The following is a 26756-nucleotide window of genomic DNA, read 5'->3' as shown; positions in this document are numbered from 1 at the left end:
TGATAACCAGGCACACCTGAAGGTGCTAACACGAAGCTGGGCTTCTGTTTGCACATGTTGGGCTGTGAATAGGGGTACTGACTCCAAGTTTCTTCGATTGACGGGGTCACAGGGGTCACAGGGCTCATGTGGGGAGACATGACATGACACATTTATCCAGCAAAACTTTGCTGAACACCCACTGAGTGCCAGGCCCAAGTGCTGGGTGCTGGCAGGAGCATCCTGCCCTTGGAGAGAGTGGCAGAGTGGCTGAGCTCCAGTGGGGCTTTGAAACTGTTAATGAGAGTCTGCCCAACCTCTGGTGAGGCCCTCTTGTCTGCCAGAAGGGGAATGTGTGGGTGTTTACTGGCACTGTCTCCTGGGGCACCAGCAACTGCAATGTGTGTGCGCCTGCTGTATACACTCAGGTTAGCAAGTTCAGTACCTGGATCAACCAGGTCATGGCCTACAACTGAGCCCACCACAGGCCGCCTCCCCATCTCAATCCATTAAAGACCCTAGGCTCTAGCCTCTTGGGTATTCTTGTCTGTCCTCCTGGCTGAGGGGAAAGGAGGGGTTCTTGGGGGTCCCACTCCCCACTTGGGCTTTTTCTTCTGGCACAGCAGGTGTTGAGGAGTCAGGATCTCCCCAGAGTAGTGTGGGTAATACCCACGCTGGACCCCCATCCCTCCTCCTCCCGGGCAACCCCTTGGTCCACACCAAGAAGCCTGGCTGTTGGAATGAATGGGCAGCCTTCCCTGGGGAGGGCAGCCTGTTTACTGAGTACACAGAATACATTTACAAACTGAGTACACAAAATAAATAACTGCACATTCTCCCTCCATGGTCCATGGCATAAAGGCCCAAGAGGATCTATCAAAGGCCCAAGTCTCCAAATTCCTTCTGTCCTACCCTGAGGACCAGTCTCCTGGGCAAGAAAGGAAATAAATCCCCAGGGCTTCAGGCCCCCAGAAGCACCTGGGGAAGTGAGGGAATTCTGAAGCCATGGGGCTTGGGCTTTCCACGGCCTTGTGCCAGGGGGGTACTGGGGACGGAAGGAGGGGTATATAAGGCACAGTTGATTTGGTCCAGAGTGGTCTCTTTGGCTTGGTTTCTTGCTGGAGGTGGCACATGCAGAAAGAGGAGCTCCTGGCCCAGGGCTACCCACTGGGAGGAAGTGACTGAGGGTACCTCAGTACCTACCTTCAGTAGGGAACCCTCCCTACTGGCAGGGGCCCTGCAGTCTGGCTAAGGCTAAAGCTGGGCCCTGGCTCCCCACCCACTGAAAGCAGCTGTGGAGGAAGGGGGCTGGGTTCCAGCCTGGTTTGTGGTGGCGGGAGGCACAATGACTGACATAGGGATGGTCTGGCTCAGGCCTCTGGGAAAGCAACCACCCAATTCCATCCACCTTCTGCAGGGGCTCCCTCCAGCCTGAGATTCAACGGGGCCCAGACTAGAAGGGTAATGCTGTGAAAGGAAGCAGGAACAGACTGGATCAGGCAAGGCCAGCTGTGAGAAGGCCAGTGCTCCAGGCACTCAGGGTTCAGAGGCAGGTCACACAGTATGGCTAAGTTCCAGGGGGAGCTGTGCAGAAGCTCAGCAAAAGGGGAGAGTTGAGCAGCCTGGGGACCCTCCCTCAATGCAGCAGCTCCTTCCTTCCTATTTCCTCTTGGAGGATGGAGGGTGAGTATTGTGGTCATTCTTAGGTTGCCCATACTCATGCCAGATAGTAGATGGCTCCTTCATGCAGCTGCAGAGAGGGGAACAGCAGAGCCTGAAGGGAAGTGGCAATGGGCAGTACCAGGGGTGGAACTAGGCTGACACTGGAATCCTGATGGGGCCCTCCCTGGGAAGCCCATGCCCTCTGCCTTTGCCCAGGTGCCCCCATCCCCCAGGTAGCAGCAGTGGGGCTCCCTTTAATCCCCCACAGTTGGGAAGGAGGCACCTGGGGAATAGAATGGGCATCCATGATGATGGGCTCTGCAAAGAAGGCACTGAGAGCGCTGGGCTGGTGGGGAGGAACTCTTCCACAGTCAGAGGTTGGAGCCTGGAGCAAGCCTGCTAGCAACATGGTCACACAGTCCAGAAGAGCCGAGGACCATGCCATGGCACTACCACCAGAGGTCCTAGCAAGTCCTGGAGCCAGAAGGGGTCCCTGGGGGCACCATGAAGGAAGACAGATCTGGGCTGGGAGATGGGGGCTGTTTAGACTTAGCCAGAGGCTAAGAGTCCAGCTAAGGCACAAGTTTTATGCCTACCTGGGCCTCTCACTAGAGCATAAACATGAGGATCAGGATGCCATGGAAAGTGGAGGGCCAGGGAGGAAAGCTCAGTGGAGAAAAGGGGAATTCCAGAAGTAACTGTGCTGGAACTACAGGACACCCTCTACCTGGCACTGCATGCCCCTTTGGTCTGGGGAAGAGCCAAGGGCTGAGGAAGACTGAAGGCCAGGCCCTGTCCTTTCTCCAACTTGTACCAGAGCAGTTGTCCACCAAAAGGAGTATCAGTGCTGGGCCAGGATCCCAGTTCAGGGGGCTCAGAGATCCCTGGGCTCGCTCCATTCTGTCACACCAGGCTCAGGCCCAGGGTGAGGATAGCGGCTGCTGAAGGCACAGAGAAATGACCGGGTCCATTCACCTACAACTGGCCATACAGGCCTGTCTCCAGAGAGGGCCGTCGGGCCCCGATGGCACAGCAATGAGTAGCCAGGCTGAACCATGCCATTTTTGCATCACAGCCAGGCGGCTCAGCCATTGTACTGCTGCTGGTAGCGCAGGTTGAGCTCTCGCAACTCCCGCTCCCGTACACGGCGTGACTTGTTGGAGCGTGTAGAGCGGCTGGAACGTGTGGACTGGGCAGATTTGGTGCTCTGGCAGCGTGAGGAGGCGCGTTTGAGGAGGTTCTGGGAGATAGAGCGGTGCAGATTCTTCATAGATGAAGAGGCTGCCATGCTCACCACCCATGGGTGCCTCAGGGCCTGCAGTGCAGTCATACGGGCGCCAGGGTCCACTGTCAGCAGGCGGTCAATGAAGTCCTTGGCCAGATTCGACACACTAGGCCAGGGCTAGAGGCCAAGAACAAGCATTAGAGTGAGAGCACTCAACATTGCCCTCCCCATCCCAACGATACCACCACCTGAGCACTCAGACCTGTCCAGCATCCCTGCCCTCTCCCCCAGGAGAGAGGCACTGCCCAGCTCCCCCTATGTAGAGCATTCTGGGCCTCCCCTTCCCACCCAATGCTGGCCCAAACTGCTAAGCAGAGGCTGGTCTCTGGGTGACAAGGAGTCTGACAACGAGGAGAAGGACTTGCCCACCTCCCCAAGAAGAACATTTCTAAGGTTCCCTGGACTCAAAGCCTGGCTCAGGAAGGTAGCCCCTATCAAGACCCCCTAACCTACCCCAGGACCACTATAAGTTAGGGGGATTTAAAGAGAATGATCCAAACCTTCTACCATATCCTGAGCCAGACTTAAGCTCCAATACCTGGATGCCTGTATCAGGCCACTTAGAGGGGATTTTCCTAGTTTTTAAAGAGAGAGTCCACCCTCCCTCCAACTGACAAAGTGGTGGTGGATGACCACTGCATTTCCTGATGGGAGCCTCAGCCTCCCAGCCATGGGAAGAAAAGGAAACAATTCAAGGCAACTAAGTTCTCCATCTACTGAGAGGGCAGGGGTTCCTGGGGGCTAGGCAGAGACCAGGACTCTTCTCAGGGACATTCTCCAGTCTGCATGACCTCTCTAAGCCACGCAGTGGCTCCTGGCAGTGCTCTGCACCAGCCTCATTTGAGTACATTCTGTCCTCAGGGAGGAACTGCACAAAGCCTGCTCTCCTACATGTATCCACGGCTGCCTCATCTCAGCCAGAATCAAGCAGCTATCGATCTTGGGCCTCAGCCTGCATGGCTTGTCTTTAGCTGTCTGAATCTTTAGATTCTCAGGGTAAAGCACACTTGCTCAGATTCACTCTTAGCCTCCCAACACTAAGCAATTATTCCAATTATTGATTGTTCCTGTTAGACCATGCTGAGCCGGATGGGCCCCAGTGCCTGGTGCTAGGTACCAGGAGGTACCTAGAGGTACCAGGAGGTACTCAGCAGATACAGGCTCAGTGAGTAAACAACATATGGATGGCACCAGATAGGTGCCCTCTCCTGGAGCTGCTTCCAGGACGTAGGACTCAGGCAAGTAGGGCCCAGATGTCCTGGGCCCTCGAGCCCGTGTGCTGGAAGAGGGCAGACACAGCACTGCTCTGAATCCCTGCATCTCCTGGGAGCACTCTGGCATGGCTCTGATGCTCCCCAAAGGGTTGGCGGCTAGGACCTTTGCTAAGCCTGCTGCAGATGCCAGGGATGCTGGGATGCCAGGGGCACTATCACCCTCCTTCCTGCCAGGTGAAGTCTGCCTGTTCCACCCCATGGTGACCTTTACCTTGGGGAACCACTGAACACACTCTCCAGGGGGCTCAGGAAAATCTGAGAGCCAACATTCAGGGCAGCTACATGCCTATTCAGCAGACATACTTACATGCTGACTACCAGTGCCCCCAGTCTGGCTTCCTTGACCTACAACTCTTTCCCCATGCCCTTCCCCACTGATGTAGCGGCATGTATGTGATGCAGAGGAGAACACACATCCGGAGTGCTGAAGAGAGGGTGGTGCTACTTGAGGTTGCTATCCTTACCTGTCCTTTGGAAGACCAATCTCAACTTTTACTGAGCTGAACTGGAAGAAAGTGAGACAGAGACCACATTTCCAAACAGCCACTTAACAGGGTCCTCCTCACCAATGGCCCAGCTCCCAGTGCTTCCTGGGGAGATACTGGACCTCAGAAAGAGGGCAGTAAGTGCCTCAGGAACATGCATCCCAGGGAGGCCCATAAGTACCCTGCTGTCTGAAGAGCAGTGAGGGAGTGCAGGGAACAACAGCCCTCCTACAGAGACAACCTGGCCCACATTTCCCTACAGGCCTTGTAGCTCAGGGCTCCAGTACTGAAGCAAACATGCAGGGTGACTGGACTAGACAGTTGCCACAGCAGCTTTTGGCTCACAGTTCAAGAAAGCCCCATGGCTTGCTGCTGCCACCAGAACACAAGGAGCCACTGTGAGGGGCCAGCCAATCTAGACCACAGACTCTCACTGCAGCCCCCACCACTCATTTAAGAGATAGAAAGAAGCAGGCTTAATGGGGCCACTGATGGACACGGCAAACCTAGAGCTGAACAGGCTAGCTCATGGAAATACCTGCTCTGCCCTGCCAGCCTTTATGGTCTCCAAGAAAAGGAGAAATCACTGGGGAACCCACTGAAGCTCAGCCTGGCCTGTTGGTGGGACAGCCCCGACACAGAGCTGGCAGCCCAGGTTAGCCAAAAATGGCTGGGACACAGATCCTGCCCCTGTCTCTTGGTCCAGCCAAGACAGAAGAGGGGCAACTCCACTGCAGATGACAGAATAAATAGTGGTGAAGGTGAACTCACAAATCAGGAACCTGAACGTGAATGGATCAAAGGTGTCCCCACTTCACATCCACGTCCAGCCAAACCAAGACCCCCTGCAGCTTTAAGCCAGTTCAACGTAGTCTTAGATGGGCCTCTCACCAGACCTACCTGTGGGCTTAAGCATCTCCATCTCCAGAGTGGCACGGGCTCACACGCGGCATCAACCCCTGCTGCTCGTTGAGCGGCCAGCCCGTTAGTGCCAAAGTGAGCCAGATTGATCCACTCCTCCTGCTTCCCCAAACGCTCGCCTCTCCAATTACTTGTGTACGTGCAGCTGTGTGCAGAATGCCAATGGACTCATTTGTCTCTGGGCCAGCCCAGCCCTCTCTGGCAGGTCCCAGATCTCTCCATCTTAGAAGAGCCGTGAGCAGTTGGGCCAGATGGGTCCCCTAAGCCAATGTGACTCAAGCCATCCTGACCTGAGAACGAGGCTGTGCCAACGGCACCCAGCCTGATCCTCCCATACTGAAGAACTTGCAGTGGGAAGTCACGCAGGCCAAACACAGGAAGGTGGTCCTCAACCCAGCCCACTGACAGCAGGGCGGTAGCTTAGGGTGACCTCCAGAAATGCAGCCCCTGGCAGCCCTGCTGAGCCCTCCAACAGGGCTCAGAAAGGAAAAGCAAGTCTTTCCACACTCACCCACAGTCACACTTCTGCCCCAGTCCAATTCAGCCCCTCCTAAGAAAGCGTTCGACACCCACAGACCAACCCACCAGCTTCCCCAACATGCTTGGGCCTCCGGAGCCACATGAGTATGTCTGTAAACCCACGACTGACTGGGTGGGTGGCATTCTGGGCAAGAGAATAAGACAAATGATAAACAGCCATTTCAGTTTCCACAGCTCTAACTGCCGGCTCCGGGTAAAGAATAGAACTGTCACCTCAGTATACTTGGGGCCAGATCAGGGACACATCTGAGCCTCAGGAGGCTGACAGAAGAGACAGGCCCCAGGTACCACCTGGCCAGCCTCCCAGGGGCTGGGGGCATGGAAGGGAATGTTAAAATGTTAGTCTGCCTTGCCTTCAGACACTCAGGTCTCCCTCTGCTATAGGATAGGAGGACAGCTACAATACCCAGGGTGACAACCTACACCCTCCTTTCCACAAGTCTCTCATGAGCTGTGTGGGTAAGGGGCTGGGCCTTGCCCCAAGACAGGGACAAAAAGAGGCTGTGGGAAGAGGGGCATCACCTCCACCCCGTTTCTTTTTTGTGTGTAAGCAAGATTGGTGCTGAGATAACATCTGTTGCCAATCTTCCTCTTTTTGCTTGAGGAAGATTGTCCCTGAGCTAACATCTGTGCCAGTCTTCCTCCATTTTGCATGTAGGACACCACCACAGCATGGCTTGATGAGTGGTATGTAGGTCTGTACCCAAGGTCCAAACCCATGAACCCCACGCTGCCAAAGCAAAGTGCGCGAACTTAACCACTGCACCACCAGGCTGGCCCCTCCACCCTGTTTGACCGTCAAGCTGGCTGCCCTCCTCCTAGTCCATAGCCCTCAGAGTCCTTGTCTCCTTGTAGTTAGGGTACCTACTCCTGATGTCATAGGAGTAGAGAAGCCAATAGTGGGTAGAGGAGGGACCTCTCCCCTGAGCACTTCCTTACCAGCTTCACCTTCCTCATCCCCCTACTTCTGCGGGACCAGTCACTCCTCAGCAGCACAATCAATTCTCCCTTCAGAGGGAGGCACAAAAGCAGAAAGGGCTTTCCACTCTAGCTCAGAGGATGCATTTCCCTCCTCCCCAGCCCCTTTTACTTGCTTCAGCTCTAGTGTCACAGGGGCCTGGCAAGAACATTACCCAGGTCACTACCAGTGGTCTTACCTTGAGCCCAAGGGCTAAGGGAACAAAGGATGAAGCCAGCTCTCTGGCCTACGCTGCAGAGAGAGGAGGAAGCTGTTCCTTTCCAGCAGCAAACTCAGCTCACAGGGTTTGCCCTAGACTTCCACTGGCATGTAGGTCTGACCATTCGCAAGTAACAGGATAGAAAGGCCTGGTGTTTCTTCTGGATGGCATCTGGGTGACAGATTAAAGTGTTAGGCCACAAGACTAGTGACCTGCATTCTAGGTGTACCTTCTCTGTGTGACCTTAGAGAAATCACAACCTCCTCACTTTTAATATGAAGGAGCTGAATGCAATGAATTCTAAGTCTCTTCCAGTTTCTAAAGTCCTGGATTCTAAGAAGATGGCTCCCCACCTTTTTTCCTCACTTGGCTGCATGTGAGGAACAGAAGCATAGCATCTAACATTTAAGCTGCTTTGACCTCTTCACCTCTATGCGTTCTTTTCCAACCCATGATGACTATGGGGAAGGTTCCCTGGCAGAGAAGGTAGCCCAACCAAAGAGCTGCTAGGGGAAGGAAGGGAGGAAAGAAGGCTGGGCTTTGCTCCCATGACTCAGTTCTTCCCTCGGCTTTGTCTCAAGATGTATTTTCAGACCCAGCATTCCCACTCTCAAAGGCCTCCTTCCTGTACTTACGTGGGCCTGAATGAGAGCAGAGAAAAGGGCACAGAGGAAATTCTGGGAAATGGAACTTTGGGTTTACTCCAGAGAGCAGAACTATTAGTATGACAAGAACAGCACACTCTGATGTTTCTCACGAGGAAAGTGTTCTGAAACATTCAGCAGGATTAGACACTGTGTTGCAGTGGAGCCAGCATCCCCTCCTCTGGTCAAGACACTCATCATCCTGGGGCCTGGGCTTCCAGATCAGACAGAATCCACCACCCTGGGACCCGGCTGAGGGTGGGTGGGGGCCAAGCAGCAGAAAATAGAAGGACACTGGGGGAGAGAGCCTGAGGGGAGAAAAAGAAAGAACAGAGTTTTGAAAAGAAGCAGAGAATGAAGATAAAAATAAAATGAGAAAAGGAGTGACAACTTAAAGGTCAGTAAAGTTGAGTTCTGAAACTTGAGAGGAATACAAAACGAAGTCTTGTGCTCCCACCTGTCCCTGCCCAGAGTCCATAAAGTGAAGGACAGGGACAGGAGGGAGACAGGGTACTCAAGAGTCAGGAAGGATGCTGTGTGCTTGCTTTGGAATCAGGGGGATGTTGGTAACCTGTGCCAGCAACTGAGTAACGTCTGCTTTTAACAATGTCCTGAAGCAACAATGGAAGGTTCTGGATTTTGCAACCTGCTGCATAGTGGTCTCCTCTATTTCCACTCAAGGGTTCTGCTGAAGCCAAGTGGTTTCCAGGGCCCAACCTGGCTCTTTTTTTTTTTTTCAAAAATCCTCTGATTCTAATTTCTGAGGCAGTTTGGAGCCCTGGTGGCTGTTAGCATGTTACCCACACTGTGGCTTCTGTCCCCAGAGGTCTGAGTCCCTGGAGCCCTGGGTACACTGGGCTTGGCTCAGGGAAAGCACTTGGTCAACATGGCATACAAGGATGAGTGAAAAAATGGAGGTGACTTAGCCTTTTGCTCCAAGCCGGCTCAGCCACACTGGAGCAAAGCTCAGGTCTGGGCACCACACTTGCAGTGAAAGACAGACAAACGAAGATTAAGCAGGCATGCATGAGAAGGGTGATTTTGTGCGATGGGAGAACCGACCAAGAAAGGAGAGTCTGGAGAGGCTTGGCCAGTGGTGAGTAGTTGGATCAGGTCACCCTTAACCATCCCATCCACCTGAGAGTCAGCTTCCACCTCACTGGGGACAGGATGGGGATGAGTGTGGGAGGCCATCAGCAGATTTAAAGAGGTCAGAATGTGGGAAAGACAATAGCCCTGGTAGATCCCAGAGAGACTCAAGGGCCTAGAAGTGACAGGGTCTGTGAGAGGGCAGAGCAGACCTATCCAGGGGGAGACAGACAATAAGAGCAGAAGAGGGAAGGGTGAGATGGTGTACCAGGAACCGCTCTGAACACAACCCACGATACACCCTCTTTGTTGGAGAGGCCTCGGCAAGGGCTGGGGGTGGGAAACAGCAGTGATGAAAGGAGGCTCTGACCCTGTGTTAATGAGATGCTGTAGGTGATCAGAGCAAGGGGTTTCAGTAGGAATGGCTGAATGCAGCAATGCGGGGAGATGGGGGTCTATTTATGCCAGCACAGGAAGGTACTGCTCTCTGGGGAGTGTGTAACTAGGACAGCAGTGGCAGAGGGATGCCTAGAGAACAGAGCTCCAGGGATCCAGGTAGAGCCCATAGGTGGCTGCTGTCCCTCTCCACTGCTTCCTGCCCCCACAAGAAGGGAGCTGTCCCTGCCTTCCTCCAAGAGGTCTCCAACCACAGTTAACAATGAGGGTCCACTGCCCACACCCAGTGGACCAAACCATGCCACCTCCCAGTGACAAGTCAGGGATCTGTGACTAAGGGCATCTGCTCCTGCAGCAAAGGAGGGAGATTTATCTGTCGAACACCTACTGTGTACCAGGAGCTTTGGTGAGGTAGATACAGCCCTTCCAGAGGGATCTTTCCTGGACTGGTATGGGGGCATCTGCTCATCCTCATGGGATCCTCACATACAGCCAGCATCATCATCCAGCAATTGAGATCCAGCAGACACCAACAGGCATACACGGAAGAAGGGCTTTAGGGATACCTCACAGTAAAGAATTATAAATCAATTTGTGTTTTCTTGTGCTGTCAGCTATTACGATACAGGAAAGCCATCCTCTGACTCCGGAAGCAGGGGGCAGCAAGAGAAAAGTGGTGAGCTGATGGTCTGTCACAGCCCTCATCCACACGGTAGGTGGGAACATGAGGCAATTAAAGGCTTCTGGCAGAATCCAAACACAAGCCTGGAAACATACCACCTGCCTCCCTGCATTCTGTTCTGTTGCCTGCACACATGACCAGTCTTCCGCTCTCCCACGTTCCCCAAGCAGTCTTCCCCATGGTTCTGGGGCAAGGTCCTATCCTTGCTCACCCAGCTGCTCCCTGTCAGAGCATATGAACCAGGCTGCACGACCAGCCCCCACAGGCACTGACCCTCTTCACATAGAGAGTACTGGAACATGCCAAATCCTCTGCACCACAATTTTTTTTTTCTAAAAGAGCACAAAAGCTCAGACTATGCCTTTATTTTTTTATTTTTATTTATTTATTTATTTTTTAGGAAGATCAGCCCTGAGCTAACATCTGCCAATCCTCCTCTTTTTGCTGAGGAAGACTAGCCCTGAGCTAGCATCCGTGCCCATCTTCCTCTACTTTATATGTGGGACGCCTACCACAGCATGGCGTGACGAGCGGTGCCGTGTCCACACCCGGGATCCGAACCGGCAGATGCCAGGCCGCCAAAGTGGAATGTGCGCACTTAACCACTGCGCCACCTGGCAGGCCCCTGCACCTCATTTTATCTTCAACATCCCAGGGCAGAATGGCAAGTGTTAGAGTCACTTTAAGAAGTGGGGAAGAGCTGAGATGGGAATGTAAATGTCAATTCTGGCTCTGGATGTTCATCCTACTGCAGGGAGGTCAGAACTACAAGATGGTCCAACTCACTGGCCCTGAGTGAGTGCCCCTTGGCCCTAAGTGGATGGATGGTCAGCCTGCAGCCCAGAGATTCACCCCTGGAAAGCCACTTCCCACCAACACAATCCCCAGATAGTGGCAGGTCAGCCCTGCAAGTAGACTTCCTCTACCACAAGGATTCTGTCCCCTGCCTAGCAGGACTCACTCTCCTGAACAAGGCTCTGGAAGAACCTTTGCCCAAGCCCATATGTTCCTGGTGCAGTCAGTCAGGCTCGCCTACAGCTCAGAGACTGCCCAAGCAGGGGAGGGTGACAATTAAAGGTTGCTAAACGTGGCAGACAGGAAAGCCGCTGATGGCATCACTCTGCCATCAATCCCACAAGAGCCTCTTCATCCGTCCTGCCTCTAGGAATAGAACTCTTGACAAAAGCAATGACATTAGGCTGGCAACGTCACATTTCACGTCAAGTGAATCACAGAATCTCCAAGTTTGCAGGACCATGATAGTCCTTTAGTATGGATCTATAGATGATGACTCATCTTGTGTTGTTCCTTTAGAAACAGCTCTCCAGCCCTCCTGTGGCCTCCCATGACAAGAAGCTCCCTCTCTCACACAAAGTGGTTCTTTGTGTCTTCAGACTGCTCTCACACTCACACAGGCCTTCTTCACATCTGGCCAACATGTGTCTCCCATCACTTCCAACATGACCCTGGTTAGGCCCTCTCCATTCCTGGACCTCCAGGCACCGGGTAAAAATGAAGATTTCTCCTCTCAGAATCATCTGTCACAGCCTTCTCCTTTCAAGCACTCCCTCCTCTTGCAAGATTCCAGTATTTCCTTCTAAGCAGGTCTGGCCAGCAGCCCCCAAAGCACGTCTCCATCAGGCTCTCCACTTCTTTCTGGAGTTCAGACTCCAGAAGAGAACACTCCCAGCCAACAAGGGCAGCCCCATCTGCCTGCTCGCTAGTGACTTTTGGGTCCTCTCCCAGGGCATCACCAACAACCACTGGTAGGGCCTGGCCCGGTGGCACAGCGGTTAAGTCCAGACGCTCCGCTTCTCAGCGGCCCGGGGTTCGCCAGTTCGGATCCTGGGTGCAGACATGGCACTGCTTGGCACGCGATGCTGTGGGAGGCGTCCCACATATATAGTAGAGGAAGATGGACATGGATGTTAGCTCAGGGCCAGACTTCCTCATCAAAAAGAGGAGGACTGGCAGTAGTTAGCTCAGGGCTAATCTTCCTCAAAAACAAACAAACAAACAAAAAAAACAACCACTGGTGCTCCCCTCAGGAGAAGGCAGGAGGAAGTATTGGGTGCATATGTATTGATATACATGCTGTCCTCAAGGACCTTACAGGCCAGGGAGGAAAGCTATGTCCACAGACAATAGCCTGAGAAAGTGCTGAAACAGACTCCAGCAACATGTTGAGGCAGGTGTGTCAGGGAAAGTAGACTGTGGGAATGGAAAGGCCAAGAACTCTGAAGCCAAGATGGCCTGGATTCAAATTCCAGGCCTGCCACCCTCTGGTTGTGAGAACACAAATTACTTAACCTCACTAGCCTCAGTTTCCTCATCTGTAAAACGGAGGGATAACCCCCACCTGGCAGGACTGTTGTGGAGATTAGACATGTTGGGTGTAGAACCCTCAGGCCTGTGCCTGGTCCTCAGCAGGCACTACCCAATGGCAGCAGTCGGTATTATTTTTAATGGAAGCAATCTTTGAGTTGGATCTTTTAGAACTGGTCAAATTTCTCAGGCTGACATTGGGAGTAGAGGGAAAAGCTTAGTGTGGGGAGTGAATGGAACAAACTCCTCGGGCCTGTGGTGTGTGAGGAATGAGATGCAGCACAGGGCCAGGGCTAGGGCTGGAGTATCTAGAGTAACAGGATTGTGGGCCAGGGTGCTGAAGAAGGACCCTCTTAGTGTGCTTCCCTCCACCACTACCCCCCAACCCCCACCTGGAGATGTCAAAGCAGGACCTGACATACTCTCCAGGTCACAGGACAGCCTGGAGTCCTCTCCAAATCTGCCCTCATAAGCTGATGCTCCTCCTGCACAGATGCAGGAGGGTTCTGCCTTCCATTTCTTCTCTCCCTAAACTACGGCTCACATATACCATGCAGAGCCCACTCTCTGGAATCCCTGATCTGCCCCAAACTTCCCCAGGACACCAAGCTCCTCCATCCCAAACTGAGATTATTCCAGCAGCCCCCAGTGAGTCTTCCTCCCGCCAGTCTCCCACAACACTTTCTGCTGCATTCCCTCTTAACTATCAAGAACCCAGTGGGCTCTTCCCCACCTAACACTTCAAATCCCCAAGTAGCTCGTGACACTACAGAGCTCCCAACAACAAACACCAGGCCCGGCCCAGCCTCACCAACCTCTGCTCCATTACTCCCAAACAATCTCCTGTTTATTCTGGAGCACAGCAGCAATGTCCCCTTCTCTGAGCCTCCTCCTTCTCAAAGCCCACCTCCTGCAGGAAGCCTTCTATTTAAGTCCACAGAAACCACTGAGCTTGACAGAAGGCTGCATGGACAGAGCCCTCTGGGAACAAGCACACTGGACAGGGCCTGGTGTACATGAGACACCACTGGGAGGGGGCAGGGAGCAGGAAAAGTGCCCCTAGAAAGGCACCAAGTGCCATGGGACTCAGTGTCAGGCCAGGAATGCACACCTCCAAACCTTGCTGAGTTCAAAGTGGGTGGTCCTTCATTGGCACAAGAAGCAAATCGAAATACCCCTCCAACATGGCATGCTCTCAGATGGGTTTTGTGGCAGAGCCTTGCTCACTCAGATAGCCTTTAGAAGGGCCAATGACCATCACAGAGTAGAAGACAGATGTCTGAATTGAGGGCAGGTGCAGGGCCCAGCCCTAAAAAGGGGGGCCAGCCCAGCTGCCTGACCTGAGTCCCCCAGCCCATGTTCCACACTGCCCAGGCCCAGTGGCTCCATGCCAAGGCCTGTGCAGGCATGTGCCTGCCAACAAGGGTTCCTTCATTCTGTGGCCATTTCCTATTCCTAGTCCTTTCTCCCCAGGCAATCTCAAGCTTCCTGAGGATGGGCAACAGACCTTCATGTCTCTCTGTATCTTCCCCAGGTACACTTATGGGTACACAATGACCAGCATAACAGAAAGACAGATGCTTGGTCTCCAGCTCAGAGAGCCTAATCTAATGATGAGGACTCTTCACCCAGGAAACACCCCAGACAAATCCCTCCCAATCTAGAGTTCTCTGCAGATGGTGGTGGAATCTGTTCGTGGGGTCAGCCAAGTTCCTGGTAACAGACAGGTGGCATCACAGCTGGCCAGGGATGATTCTGGAACTGATGCTTTCAGCTTCAGATAAAGGGCAGTGGGGACCAAGGGCTGGGTAGTACCCCCAAACACACTGGAAGTCCCAGACTCATGCCCTGTGATTCCAGCGGAGCAGGAAGCAGAGTTTCAGGACCTAGTTTTTTTTTTTTTTCTTTCTGCCTTTTCTCCCCAAATTCCCCCAGTACATAGTTGTATATTTTAGTTGTGGGTCCTTCTAGTTGTGGCACATGGGACGCCACCTCAGCATGGCCTGATGAGTGGTGCCATGTCCACACCCAGGATCCAAACCAGCAAAACCCTGGGCCGCCAAAGCGGAGCACGTGAACTTAACAGGGCCAGACCCAGGACCTAGTTTTATAGCTACAGTAGGAGCAGGAAGCCAGAGTCCATTCCTCACCCATTCATTTATCATTCTCCCACCCTCAGATAATCATAGCCAGTTAGCAAGACTCTGCAAACTCCAATTAGACAGGCTGCCTGATCAATAACTGCCAGAATCAGGAATTCTTGGGCCTAACTACAGACTTTGGAAAGAGTCTTTCCTTTGTCAACATCTCTTGGGAAACCTCCCTCCCTTCCATAACTAAGCTCGCTACTGCCTCTGCCAGCTGGACCCTCAACAGCTTGGCACCACAGAGCTCCAAGGGCTGGAGCTCCTAGTGCAGAGCAGACCAGGCAGGGCCTCGTCACAACATTGCCTCTGTGAGGTGGATTCTGGATCCTCTGACCTGTGGTGAAACACAGCCCAAAGGAGGAGCAGGACAGTGTCCTCTGTGACCACCTCATTGCAGTCTGGGCTTCCTGGCCAGTCAGTGTTTGTTTTGTAGAATCCATTTGGAGCAAGGAAGAGAACATGAGAAACTTCAGGGGAGTGCTGGAGAATGTCCCAGTTTCTCCTTCATCTGTGGCTAGCACAGAGCTGACCTGAAGAGGAAGGTTTCCCCCCATCCTCACACCACCCTGAGACACATGACCTAGAGATCCCCCTAGGGAATGCCAGCCCCCATGCCCATAGGAGAAAAGTCCTTGGCTGACCCCACAACTGGAAGCTGACATGTCTGGAAGCTGACAGGAAGAATGATGGAGCACAGAACCTCAAGCACTGAAGGCAAAGTGGCATGAGGCTTTGGGGTGACTCCTGCAGGAAACGCTTCTCTGGGCCAGTTGGCTAGGGCCAGAGAGGGTTCAGTCCAAAATTCCTGAGAGGGAAGCTGGGCTGTGGAACGAGCTGCTCCCAGGCTCCCTGCTCTCTATGTGGGTTATTCAGGAAACATGGACAGCCCTGGCAGGCCCAGGCCTGAGAGGAACACTGTAGGGAGCATTCTGTAGGGGGCACATCAGAGGGGCCCTACAACTGAATCCTGTTGTCCTGCAAAGCTCAGCTCACCTCACACGTAAAGCTGGCACACATTCTTTTCTTCACAGCCTCCCCAAGCACACCATTGTGCTCCACCCTGCAGTGTTACCATTTCCTGAGGTCGGCTTCGTCTCCTACCCATTCGGCATTCTATCTAAGGACCAAGTAGCTCTTACTTTATCTGCACCTTCCTTCAGCTCCCAGCAGTGCTGAAACTTAACAGATTTTTTCAGGTATCAGGATTACCAGGGGATCCAAAGACACAAACTGAGAGCCTGCTGGTTGAACCTGGCCCACTGGTTAGCATTTGTTGGCACACAAGGTATCGCTTTAAATATGTGAATTAGATTCCAACATTTTAAGATCAGATTTTCTGGCTTCTCTTTAAAAAACTGGAATGTCTGAGTGCATGGGGTCCTCTCCGCTATGTGGCAAAACTTGGCAGAGATGAGAAGCAGCTGCTCTTTTAGACAGGGCATGGTCACTCTAGCTTGCCCCAGTCCCCACAGAGCAGATGCTACGGACACCCTGCCCCATGTCCTCTCAGTCCACCTCTGAGCTCACCTTCAGCTGCAGCGCTCCTGTGCATGCTGAGAGCGTCCCACCGCCAGTGCCTGCATCTCTCTACTTCTTTGCCTGAGGACTTTCTTCGGCACTAGCTGACATTCAAGACAGCCTGGAAGTGTCAAGGATTTAACAGCCCCAAAGAAATTCTAGACTCATACAGGAGCCAGTGGATTAAAAATCACCTACTTCCTTGCCTCTCAGTGGTACAATTATGAGGCACATTCCACATGATTATTCACTGGGTCCCCAGTGGGACTGAGTTCCAGTGGCCCACAGTGGCAGTCCACTCCTTCATATACCCTTTATTGGCTTTCTCCCTTTCTGCCTCACTTTCCTCACCCTTCACTTGTGCTTACTGGAATCACATCCCAAATAAACTATCTGCTCCAAAGTCCTTGTCTCAGGGTTCACTTGCGGGAACCCAAACTAAGACACCCTACTAGTCTCACTTCATTGTTTTTACATTAACTGCCTGGCCCCATGAGCACGGCCCTCAGAGCACATCTCCCTGATCGAGAGCTGTAGGATATACACCCCGCCCAAGGGCCTCCCCAACATCCCCAGGACAGGGCAGACTCACCTCCCCAGAGTAACTGTACTTGCCCCTGAGGATCTGCCGGTATAGCCGGGTACGGTTGTCGTCCTCAAAAGGCATGGTGCCACTGAGCAGGATGTAGGCGATGACACCCAGTGCCCACATGTCAACTGAGTTGGTGTAGGGCTTGCGGACCAGGACCTCGGGGGCGATGTACTCAGGTGTGCCACAGGTGGTCTTCATCAGGCAGTCGTCACCCTTCTTGCGGGCACTGGCCAGGCCAAAGTCAGTGATGATGATCTTGGAGTCAGTGCCTGGGTGGTAGTAGAGCAGATTCTCAGGCTTGAGGTCTCTGTGTGTGATGCCCAGGGCATGCAGATACCGGACACCATCTAGCACCATCTGCAGCACCCGTGTGGCGTCACGCTCGGTGAAAGAACCCTTGGCAATGATGCGGTCAAAGAGCTCTCCACCAGTAGCCAGCTCCATCACCATGTACACTCGCTCCTGTGTCTCAAACACCTCCACCAGCTGGATGATGTTGGCATGGCGCACTCGGCGCAGCACACGCAACTCCGACTCACACACCTCCCGCCCCTCCCGGTACTTGGTCTCAATCATCTTGATGGCATATGGCTGCCGGGTTGCCCGGTGTTCTACACGTACCACTCGGCTGAAGCTGCCTCGGCCAATCAGGGCTTTGATGTCATACTTGGCTGTCACACGTGGGTCAAACTTGGCCCTGTACTTAGCCACCCTGGGCCTGCGTGGTGGTTCTGAGGGATGTTCTGTGTGGCCGGTAGTGGGGGCACCGGGGCAGGGGTTTGGACACTGACTGGCTGCTGGAAACCCAGCTTTAAGAGGGCCAACACTGTCCACCTCTGTGATGAAGTGCTTGTATACATCGCTCTTAGTGCCACTGAAGGGCTCCACCTTCTTGACCAGATCCAGCTGGACATCCTTGGGCGGCTCGGGAAGGACCTTGCTTGTCCCACAGCCCATCACGGACACGGGGGCATCCTCTCCAGCGAAGCTGGCAGGACCTGCTCTACAGGCAGCGCCCCGTCTACACCTATGTAGACAGAAGAGAGGACAACTCAGCATAGCTAGGGACACCTCTGAAGGGATACCAGTCATCTTCCTCCACTCCTCCCCCTTGCCCCTTGATAAACCTAGCCTGAACACCTGATTCATATGGTTCCCTGGGAGAATGGCTTTGGCCCCTGAGTGCTTGGAGCCCAGGCTCAATGGAAGGTCTAGATGAAAGACTGAGACTGAGCTCCATGGTCTTGACTTACATCTCCCTGGATCTGATTCTCACACTGCTCTTCAACCTTGAGAGAGGCAGGAACATGCCCCAACCTCAGATGTCACTGCCCCACTCTCCTCCCGATTCAGCCTGGGTCCCTTATCCTAGTTGAAAGCCTATGTTTTTGAAATGTTAAAATCATTCCTCTTATTACTCTGACATCTTTTTTGAAATGCAGGTGTGGAGTGTTGGAGGCCTGCTCTCCAACACCATCACCCACCAGGGCTTAGAAAGCCGCTTTTCCAAGGCCTCCCTCACGGACATCTTTCCTGGCCCTCTAGGCCTTCTGCAGGGGTTCATTCCCCCTGCAACAACCCTCCACCCCCACGGCCCTGGGTCTCTGCTCTAACCTCACTCTTTCCTGGATGGCTCCTACTACTTTGCTAATGCACCAGCTTCACTCTGGCAGTTTAATATCCTGTTCCAGGGTCTCTCACTTCCCTAGTTCACCATATGGATGGCTGAAATGACACATAAGTCCCAGAGCTGGCTGCAATCATTCCCAGTGAATTTGGGAGCACAAGCCTTAGCACACTGCCACCAGGTAGCCACCAAGCTAGCCTGGGCTTCAGTCAAGAGGCAGAGGAGGCCTTGAGCTCAGAGAAGACACCAGCAGCTTCATCCAGATATGACTCAGGCTGTGGACTGGGACATTCTGCTTCCTTGGGATGAGGATCCAGGAGGCTTCCCCATTTGTTTCCCAGACAGAGATGTTCTAACCATTAATATCCTGTGGCTGGTGGGGCCCTGGACAAGGTGAAGTGCTTAAGTACTGCTTTCCAGACGTCACTTCTCCCCAGGCTGCCCTTCTCTAAGTCTATCAGAGGGCCCCATGGGTGACAGAAGGGAGCTGAGAATTTCCTATGAAGTATGACATACAGAATTGGAGGTAAAATGATCAATTCAGATCAAACATTTATTGAACATCTACTAGGGATACATCCAATGCAGGTTATATTTTAACACACCAAAACCAAGCAAAACATGGTTAATAAACTCACAGTCTAAATGAAGAGAAAAGCATAAAAATAGACCATTTCAATATAGCACAGTAAATGTTAGGCTTGAGAAACAACAGTAGCTACGTGTAGAGTGACGCAGGGGTTAGGGAAAGCTTCCTGGAAGAGGTAACACCCACGCTGAACTTGAACTAAGAATGAGTCAGGTGAGGAAAAGTGGGGATGGTGTTTCAGGCAGAGAGAATAGCACACTCAAAGGCCCAGAGGTCCAGAGTTACACCCTGAGCCTGGGAATGGGCAGTTTGGCAGTACGAAGACAGGATTGAGAGGGCTGAAGTTTTGGAAGGTCAGCAGGAACCAGGTTGTGGAGAGCAGCACAAATTATGGTGAGGAGCCAGGACCTTCCTGGGAGGTGACAGGAAGCCACCAAAGGGTTTACAAAGAAAAAGAGGTGACCAATCTGTGTTCAGAAAGAAGTGTGAGGCTAAACTGAAGGAAGGTCAAAGTGGACTAAAAGGGTCAGTGAGGAGGCTGGTGGCCCAGGCAACAGGATGGAATGGAGAGATGTCAGCAGGAGAACTGATAGGGACTGGAAGCTAGACATAAGGGGTGAAAGGGAGGAGTTAAGGCATCACTCTAGTCCCTCGCTCAGGCTCCTGGGCAAAAGGATCAGGAGTACAGTGCAGCAGGGACAGGTTTGGGAAGCAGTGGGAAGATTTCAGTTTTGGAAGGGCTGCAGTGTATGTGGAACAGCCAAGTGACATGTACCACAGGTTGCTTGATGTAGAATCAGACACTGGAAATGAGTCAGGATGAGAGATTCCATGGCTGTCCAAGGGTGGTGCTTGGGGCCAAGGGGTAACATCTACACCCACTCTCACCCCCTTGCAAAGCTGGCAGAAAATCCCATCAAAAGCAGCAGAGGGGGACACAGGCACATTTTCCTGCAGTACATTTGGGGCCACAGAGAGCCCTCAGAGGCCATCAGATTCCAGCAACTCCAGGGCCTGAATTTGAGATGGTGATTCTGACCAATGTAGCCAACACTTTCAAGGAACAAGCTCATCACTGAAACATACCCAAGACCTTGATTACCAATCCATCAGATAAAAAAGAGGAATTTGGAGACCACAGATTAAGGGCTCAGGTTTTAATCAGTATGTCAATATGACTCTCAGCAGAATAAGGTTTATCTTTCCTCACAGGAGAAGAAAAGATTCCTCCGCCAACACAAAGCTCTTCAGGATTTGCTGCAGTTCTCACCCATATGTCCAGGAGATCCAACATAGCAGCTTAGGAAATAATGTTTAAACAAAGGCATTTAGAAACAAGGTTCCTTTTCACAAAGGCCAAAGATTAGAACTGTCGACTTTGGAATTTTGCAGACTCATCTTTTCCCTCAGGGAAAACACAAGACCTCAAGGAAGTAAAGGGCTGCAGCTCAGAAAATGGTTACCTTTTGAGCCAGGATTCCTGAGGCAGAAGACGGGCCCCCTAATCTCCACGATCATGGTAAGTCTACCACCATTCAGAGAGAAGATAAACCACATGGGTGACCTAGCACAGCCTTTCAGATGTCATTTCTTCCTGGTGAGGAGGTAGAACTCTAGATCCACAAAATAAATAACTGTCTTCAGGCATACGCTGGCTCTTTTTGTTTAAATGTGCATACCTAGTCTCATCCAGATGAGAAAAACTAAGGTTTACAAAAGAAAAGGCCTGACTTTTCACTTTAAACACAGCCTGCACGAAGATCTCAAGTCAGCAGTAAGAGAGCCAAGGATTAGCCTTCTCCAACCCTCCTTCTTCCTTCCTGGGACATAGGTTCTCTCACATTTGTTCCAATTAGAAACTCTTCAAAGATGGGCTGATGCTCCACCTTCCCAATTACAGAGCAAGAGTGGAGGAGAAAGGGTGCCAGCTCTGGGAGGGAAAACAGTCGATCACCTCCAGGTGATCACAGCTGCTCCACACTCCAAGCACATCTGTTAAATTCTCTTTCGTAGTGGTCAAGTGAAAAGGCACACACAGGGACAAGGGAGGCAGCTGGCAAAACCTGGAGAGAAGGGCAGAGTGTTCTCCTGCCCCCAGCTCTCTTGTGTATGTCCCCAGCACAGTGACCAGGGTAGGGGTACGGGTGGGTGACCGTGAGTGAGGAAAGCCTCAAGAAGAAACCTCCCAGGAGGGTCACACTACGTCAGCTATCACAGTCACTATTCCCTTTCATGACACCAATCTTTACACATCTTGCCGAAAGTACTAGGCCTCTACGCCCTCAACTGCCACCCTGATCCAAAGCACTCCTCAAGGAAGTCAAGTGCATCGGAGAGTGTGGCAATGGATGTGAGCACTCAGCACAACTGTCCTAACACTCGACAGAAATGGGCTCAGCTCAGGGTCATCTGGTCAAGGCTTCAATCCTTCCTCACACCACTCAGCTGGTGAATCAACAAACCTTTACTGAGGACCTTCTCTGAAGGGACTGTCTTATGAAACTTCCATTCCAAGTATAATCTGGGTCATGCTGCTCACTGCTGTACTCTAGATTGCCTTTGCTCACTAGAGCCGTCATCTCTTTGAGGAAAGGGGCCACTTCTCAGGTTTCCAGAACTCTCTGGCACCCAGCAAACTGCTGAGATCAGAGCAGGCATTCAGTATTTGTTAACAATGAATGAAAGGCGGTCTGGCTCTCTGACTTCTTTTTGCTATGAGGCAACAATCCCAAAACCTCAGAAATTTTCAAGTGGCAGGAAGACGCCCAATTGGTGGTTAAACCAGAGCCATGCTCTCTGGGAGCCTGTGTAAACGTCCTCAACAATAAAGGAAGCCAGAGTTCTCAGGTCTGTTTGGGTCATACAGATTATTATCTGAACTCCAAAGCAAGTTTGTCCACAAGCTGCCAGACATGACTCCATCTGTGGGGGAAGCCAGAGGCCTAGGAGCAGAAGGCAAAAATGGATCCTGAAGCAATTTCCTGGCCACAGAAGCTAAGTCTGTGGATGTCTCCCAGACAGGGGCCCACCGGCATCCAGCCCTCTCCAATAACACCCCCTAAGATTTTTCTTCACAGCAAAGTTCCACAACCTTTCTCCTGCAAAGATTTCTATATTCTGCTCCCATGCTTTGAAAGTCTATAAAATGACGTAGGTAGTAATCTCTCAGTAATCCCAGAAATAAATAACTGCTAAACAGCACGTCTAACCATCATGAGGCAAGCAGAGATACCAGGCAAAGCAGCCTGTCACTTTAGACCAAAACTCCAGAACAAGGACCTCTGCAACCTTAGGGAGAACCATGATTCTGCTTTCTGAAACAGGGAAACAGACATAGGACCCAGCAACTTCATTTTCAGGAATAATACTACGAAATCACTTCCACAAGTATGCAAAGATATATTTGTACAAGAAAGTTCATGGCAGCATTCTTTATAATAATGGAAAAATGAAAAAACCTAAATATCCATCCATAACGGAATAACTAAAAAACATATATTCATATAATGGAATGCTCTGGTGAAAAGAATGAGGTAAATCCATATATATTGACAAAAAAGAAAAAGATACCAGTCACTTAATTTTATTGAGTGGCTTCATGCCAGGAAGACTGGCCCTGAGCTAACATCCGTGCCCATCTTCCTCTACTTTATATGTGGGATGCCTACCACAGCATGGCTTGCCAAGTGGCGCCATGTCTGCACCCGGGATCCGAACCGGCGAACCATGTTTGTGATGTATTAAGTAATTTAAAATAATATGTAAAGCATATGTCCAACGAGGGATTAAAAAAAGTTATCGACATATATATGGAAAAAAATATAATGGAAGGGTAGAGGAGAAAGTGTTGACAGTGATTGCCTCTAGAGTATGGGAATGTGAAGGAAACAGGGAGAAGGAAGGAAGGGGATTTTTACTTCTCACTTTACATACTTCTGTGCTGTTGCTATACTTAAAATCATCACCACCTATTACATTTTTAAAGTTAACAAAAATATATATTGTAGAAATGTACAGACTAGTATTGCATAAGGAAAAAAAAGCTGGAGCAATATACACCAAATTATTATAGTTTGTATCAAAAGACACTGTGAATTATTCACTCCTGTAATGTTTTACCTTTTCTTTTTAAAGACTGGCACCTGAGCTAACATCTGTTGCCAATCTTCTTTTCTTCTCCTTCTCCCCAAAGTCCCCAGTACATAGTTGTATACTCTAGTTCTGAGTGCCTCTCGTTGTGTTATGTGGGACGCCGCCTCAGCATGACTTGATGAGCTGTGCCATACTAGCGTCCAGGATCCAAACCAGCGAAACTCTGGGCTGCCGAAAGGAGCGTGTGAACAAACACTCAGCCATGGGGCCAGCCCTGTTTTAAATTTTAATATTATTTCATAATAAAAATTGTTATGACTTCTTTTTAGAATATACTAACTTGGGACCCCACTTCTCAAGCACTCCAGCTAGGCACTACTACTCTACATGGTAATAATTAGTGGGCAGAGACTCCTGCCTTAGGGCTGAGAGAGGGAGAGAAGTTCAAAAGTTTGCCGTGTCCTCCTCATTTTATTGTGACCCCAACTCCATCGAAGACATTCCACCCACTGTCCATCCCATCATCAGAAATATAGACTCTGGCAATGTACCTGGGGTTCTTCTTCCAAAAACCCAAAGTTCAACCCACAAATATTTACTGAACTCCTGCTGTGGGCCAGAAACTCTGCCAGGGACTATGACAGACAAAAAGAAGGCTGCCATGGTCTCTGCTCTCAGGGAAGTTACAGTCCAGATGGTTCCATACCCAGAGTTCCTTGATCCATTACACTTATGATGCCCTGGGCAGTCACTTCAAGGGTGGCAGCCTGGAAGGGGTCCCTCTGAGATAATTTTCCCCCAGCAAATGAAAACACCACATTTTTCTACTTTAGCATCACATTAGACACCATGGCAACAGAGGGCTGTACCGAGAATTAGCTCAGTGATGGCCTAGCCAACACAAATCAGCTTAATACTCACTGAGTAAGATTCTTGGAAGGAGACGGAGTTCAAATAAATAAGTCTCTCTCCAGCTCTCAACAAGCAGAATTGCTTCCCTTCTTTCAGGGTTGTACTTCTCAAATTTTTCTGTGTGCACCCTGGGGTCAATGGAAACAGCTGTTCTCAGTATGTCCCCTAAGTATTGAAGCTTAAGAGTCAATACTTTGGCACACCTCTAGACCACTCACATCATACAGTTGGGAAGCTCTGAAGTGGGTCAAAGTTGCCCATATAACATGCTCACATTTATAAATTAAAAGGCCAAACTAGGCTGGCCCAGTGGCGCAGCGGTTAAGTCCACACGTTCCACTTCAGTGGCCTGGGGTTCACCGGTTCAGATCCCGGGTGCAGACGTGGCGCCGCTTGGCAAGCCATGCTGTGGTAGGCATCCCACATATAAAGGAGAGGAAGATGGGCACGGATGTTAGCTCAGGGCCAGTCTTCCTCAGCAAAAAGAGGAGGATTGGCAGCAGATGTTAGGTCAGGGCTAATCTTCCTCAAAGAAAAAAAGGCCAAACCAAAGTCTCACTCATTTGACTATGAACTCATGACTGATAGAGAACTCCAGTACTTCTTTAGATTCCACAGAGACTAAGATCTGCAGGGGTAGTCTATTGCAGGTAAGGCACAACTCTAGCTCAGTGTCAGAGGCAAACAGCTTTCCTGAAAGCTGCACTTTCTATAGCTCATTCATACAACTTAACAAGAGCAGGAACAGCAATTAGACATGAATGATGTGCTTATTCAGCAAGTGCAGCCTCTACTGAGTCAGCATTCCAAATCTCTTCCAGGGGAATGGCCAACTGCAACTGCCCTGAGTAGAAGCACAGTTTTGTCAGAGCTTTCTCAAATGATAAGAAATGATTTCAAGGAAATCACGTAACACAAGGAAGCTTCCTACATGAGGCTTGAAGATCAAACAGGCTTACTAAGATGACATCTACTTTTGACAAAGGACACACTCTGGGAAGAACAGCCATTCGTTACAACAGCAGCTTCCATTTCCTGAGTTCCAGCTGTGCTAAGCGTCTTAAACCACACAAAGTAGGTATGATTACTCCTATTTTGGAATAAGCAAACTAGGACTCAAAGAGCCTCAAAATCTCATAAAAGCCAAGAACTGAACCCGTCTTTCTGACTCCAACGCCCATACTTCTAATCACCAAATCGTACTGCCTCCCCAAGGTATGGGCAATGAGACTGCAACAGGAGTGGCACAAGACACAGCCTAGCCCTTCCCACTGGACAAAGAAGATGACACAGCAGTTTCCTGGGGCAATGACAAAGATCTTCATCAAGGGAGCACTCCCCAGTGAAATCACCTGGGGAGTTCTTTCAAAATACAGATTCCTACCAGATTCCAAATCTTCTGAATCAAAATCTCCGAGAGTGAGAATCTTGAATTGTATCCTGACAAACTACCCCAAGAGATTTTAGACCATCAAGGTTAACAAGGCTGCGCCACCTACCACATGCATATATGTGCATGTGCAAACACAAGATACGTTTGCTGAGCTCCTCTCAGACCCTGGTCCCTGACAGGTAGGTGCTCAGTAATAGAGCTGAATCTATATCCATTCTTAAACCAGCAACCTATCCCACTCGATTCAGCTCGTACTTTATGCCAAGCACAGAGCCAGACACTCAGACGCAGACAGAAGTGAGACACAATCCCCAGACCCACCACCATGTGACACAACAGGATATACTTAACAGTAGTCACATAAACAAAAGTAGAGAGAGTCAGTGGTTACATGTGAAGCAAAGGAGACTTTTCCAAGGAAATGAAACCTAAGGTGGACTTCAAAGGACAGATGTAAATTTTCCATACTGGTGTGTGGAGGTGGGGGTGGTGGGAAATAAGAATATTACAAAATAAGAAAATTTTATATCTAAAGCACAAGGTTATTAAACCACAGAGCTAACAGCAGGTTCACGCCCCAACAACAAACTATGTACACAGAAGGCAGAAGTGCCCAAGTGTTAACCTCAGGGTTTGGCCCCTACCAGATTATGAAGAGCCCTGAATGCCTTCCTAAGAAGTTTGGCCTTTATCCTATAGGCACCAAGGAGCCGGTTTTAGGCAGTGAAGGACTTATTCAGATTTTCAGGTGGGAATTCTCTCTTCGGCAACTTCATTTAGAGGGAATGAGTGTGGGGAGTTGGGCTTCCCCTTGTAAGCAGAGGGATGACTGGCTTGCGGAGCAGACAACCCGGCTGGACTCAGGACTCCTTTTTCCCAGCCTAAACAAGGAAGCGACCAGCTGCCCCGCTGGCCTCTGGCGTTCAGTTGAGAAGGAGGAGTGTGGAGTAGGTGCTGGACTCGAGAAGGCAGTGAGGACAACCAGGTTAGTACACCCTGACCGATGCCGGCTGGCTAAACAGCAGGCAGGGAAGCTGACCACGTCCACCAGGCCCACACGACCCCAAAGACGGGCTACCCAGCGCAGCAGCACGTTTCGAGGCCAGTCCAGCCTCAGACACCGGGGTCCCTAAGCAGACATCGCTTGGCCTGCTCCTCAGCCCCGTAGGCCGTGGCACACCGGGCACGGGCCTAGGGCTCTGCGCTGGGCAAGGACAGGCCCGGTGTGCCACGAAGCGACCGTGGCCGCAGCTCGTCAGCCCCTCCCGCCCGTCAGGCCGTCGCCCTGGGCCGGGCCGCCTCACCTCGCCGGGGCGGCGGGCTCTTCGGCGTCTCCGCGGCTGCGCTGACCCTCTCCGGGCCGCGGCCACAGCAGCCGCCGCCGCCGCCGCCATCCTCAAGCGTCCGGGCCCCGACGTCATCACAG

General features: G+C 51.4%; 1 protein-coding gene across 7 annotated transcripts; it reads right to left on the bottom strand.

Annotated features, from left to right (window-relative positions):
- Positions 1 to 714: 714 nt before the first annotated feature.
- PSKH1 (protein serine kinase H1) lies at positions 715 to 26756 on the bottom strand. Of its 7 annotated transcripts, XR_006891553.1 has the most exons (7): positions 26635 to 26756; positions 16718 to 17744; positions 7960 to 8276; positions 7304 to 7495; positions 5586 to 5751; positions 4665 to 4705; positions 2949 to 3043 (listed from the first exon to the last, which is right to left on the bottom strand). XR_006891553.1 is itself a non-coding variant. In XM_046682256.1 (4 exons), the coding sequence occupies exons 2-4, from the start codon at positions 17672 to 17674 to the stop codon at positions 2992 to 2994; spliced, it is 1050 nt and encodes a 349-aa protein (XP_046538212.1). In that variant the 5' UTR covers positions 17675 to 17744; positions 26635 to 26756; the 3' UTR covers positions 2844 to 2991. The 7 variants fall into 7 exon arrangements, 2 of the variants coding, with proteins under 2 accessions (XP_046538210.1, XP_046538212.1); XR_006891554.1 differs by lacking the exon at positions 4665 to 4705 and having other exon boundaries at positions 2907 to 3043; XR_006891555.1 differs by lacking the exons at positions 4665 to 4705; positions 5586 to 5751 and having other exon boundaries at positions 2925 to 3043.

Source organism: Equus quagga, chromosome 13 (genome assembly GCF_021613505.1).
Source record: "Equus quagga isolate Etosha38 chromosome 13, UCLA_HA_Equagga_1.0, whole genome shotgun sequence".
In the NCBI taxonomy this organism is placed as follows: Eukaryota; Metazoa; Chordata; class Mammalia; order Perissodactyla; family Equidae; genus Equus; species Equus quagga.
This window is presented reverse-complemented; position numbering and strand designations above follow the sequence as displayed.

Bases quoted from the DNA above. Each gene is read 5' to 3' on its own strand.
- PSKH1 (XM_046682254.1), bottom strand. From the start codon at position 17,674: ATGGGCTGTGGGACAAGCAAGGTCCTTCCCGAGCCGCCCAAGGATGTC. The intron at 3,044-16,717 runs GTGAGTCTGCCC...CTTGGCCTCTAG, and splicing joins AGTACAGTTACTCTGGGGAG to CCCTGGCCTAGTGTGTCGAA.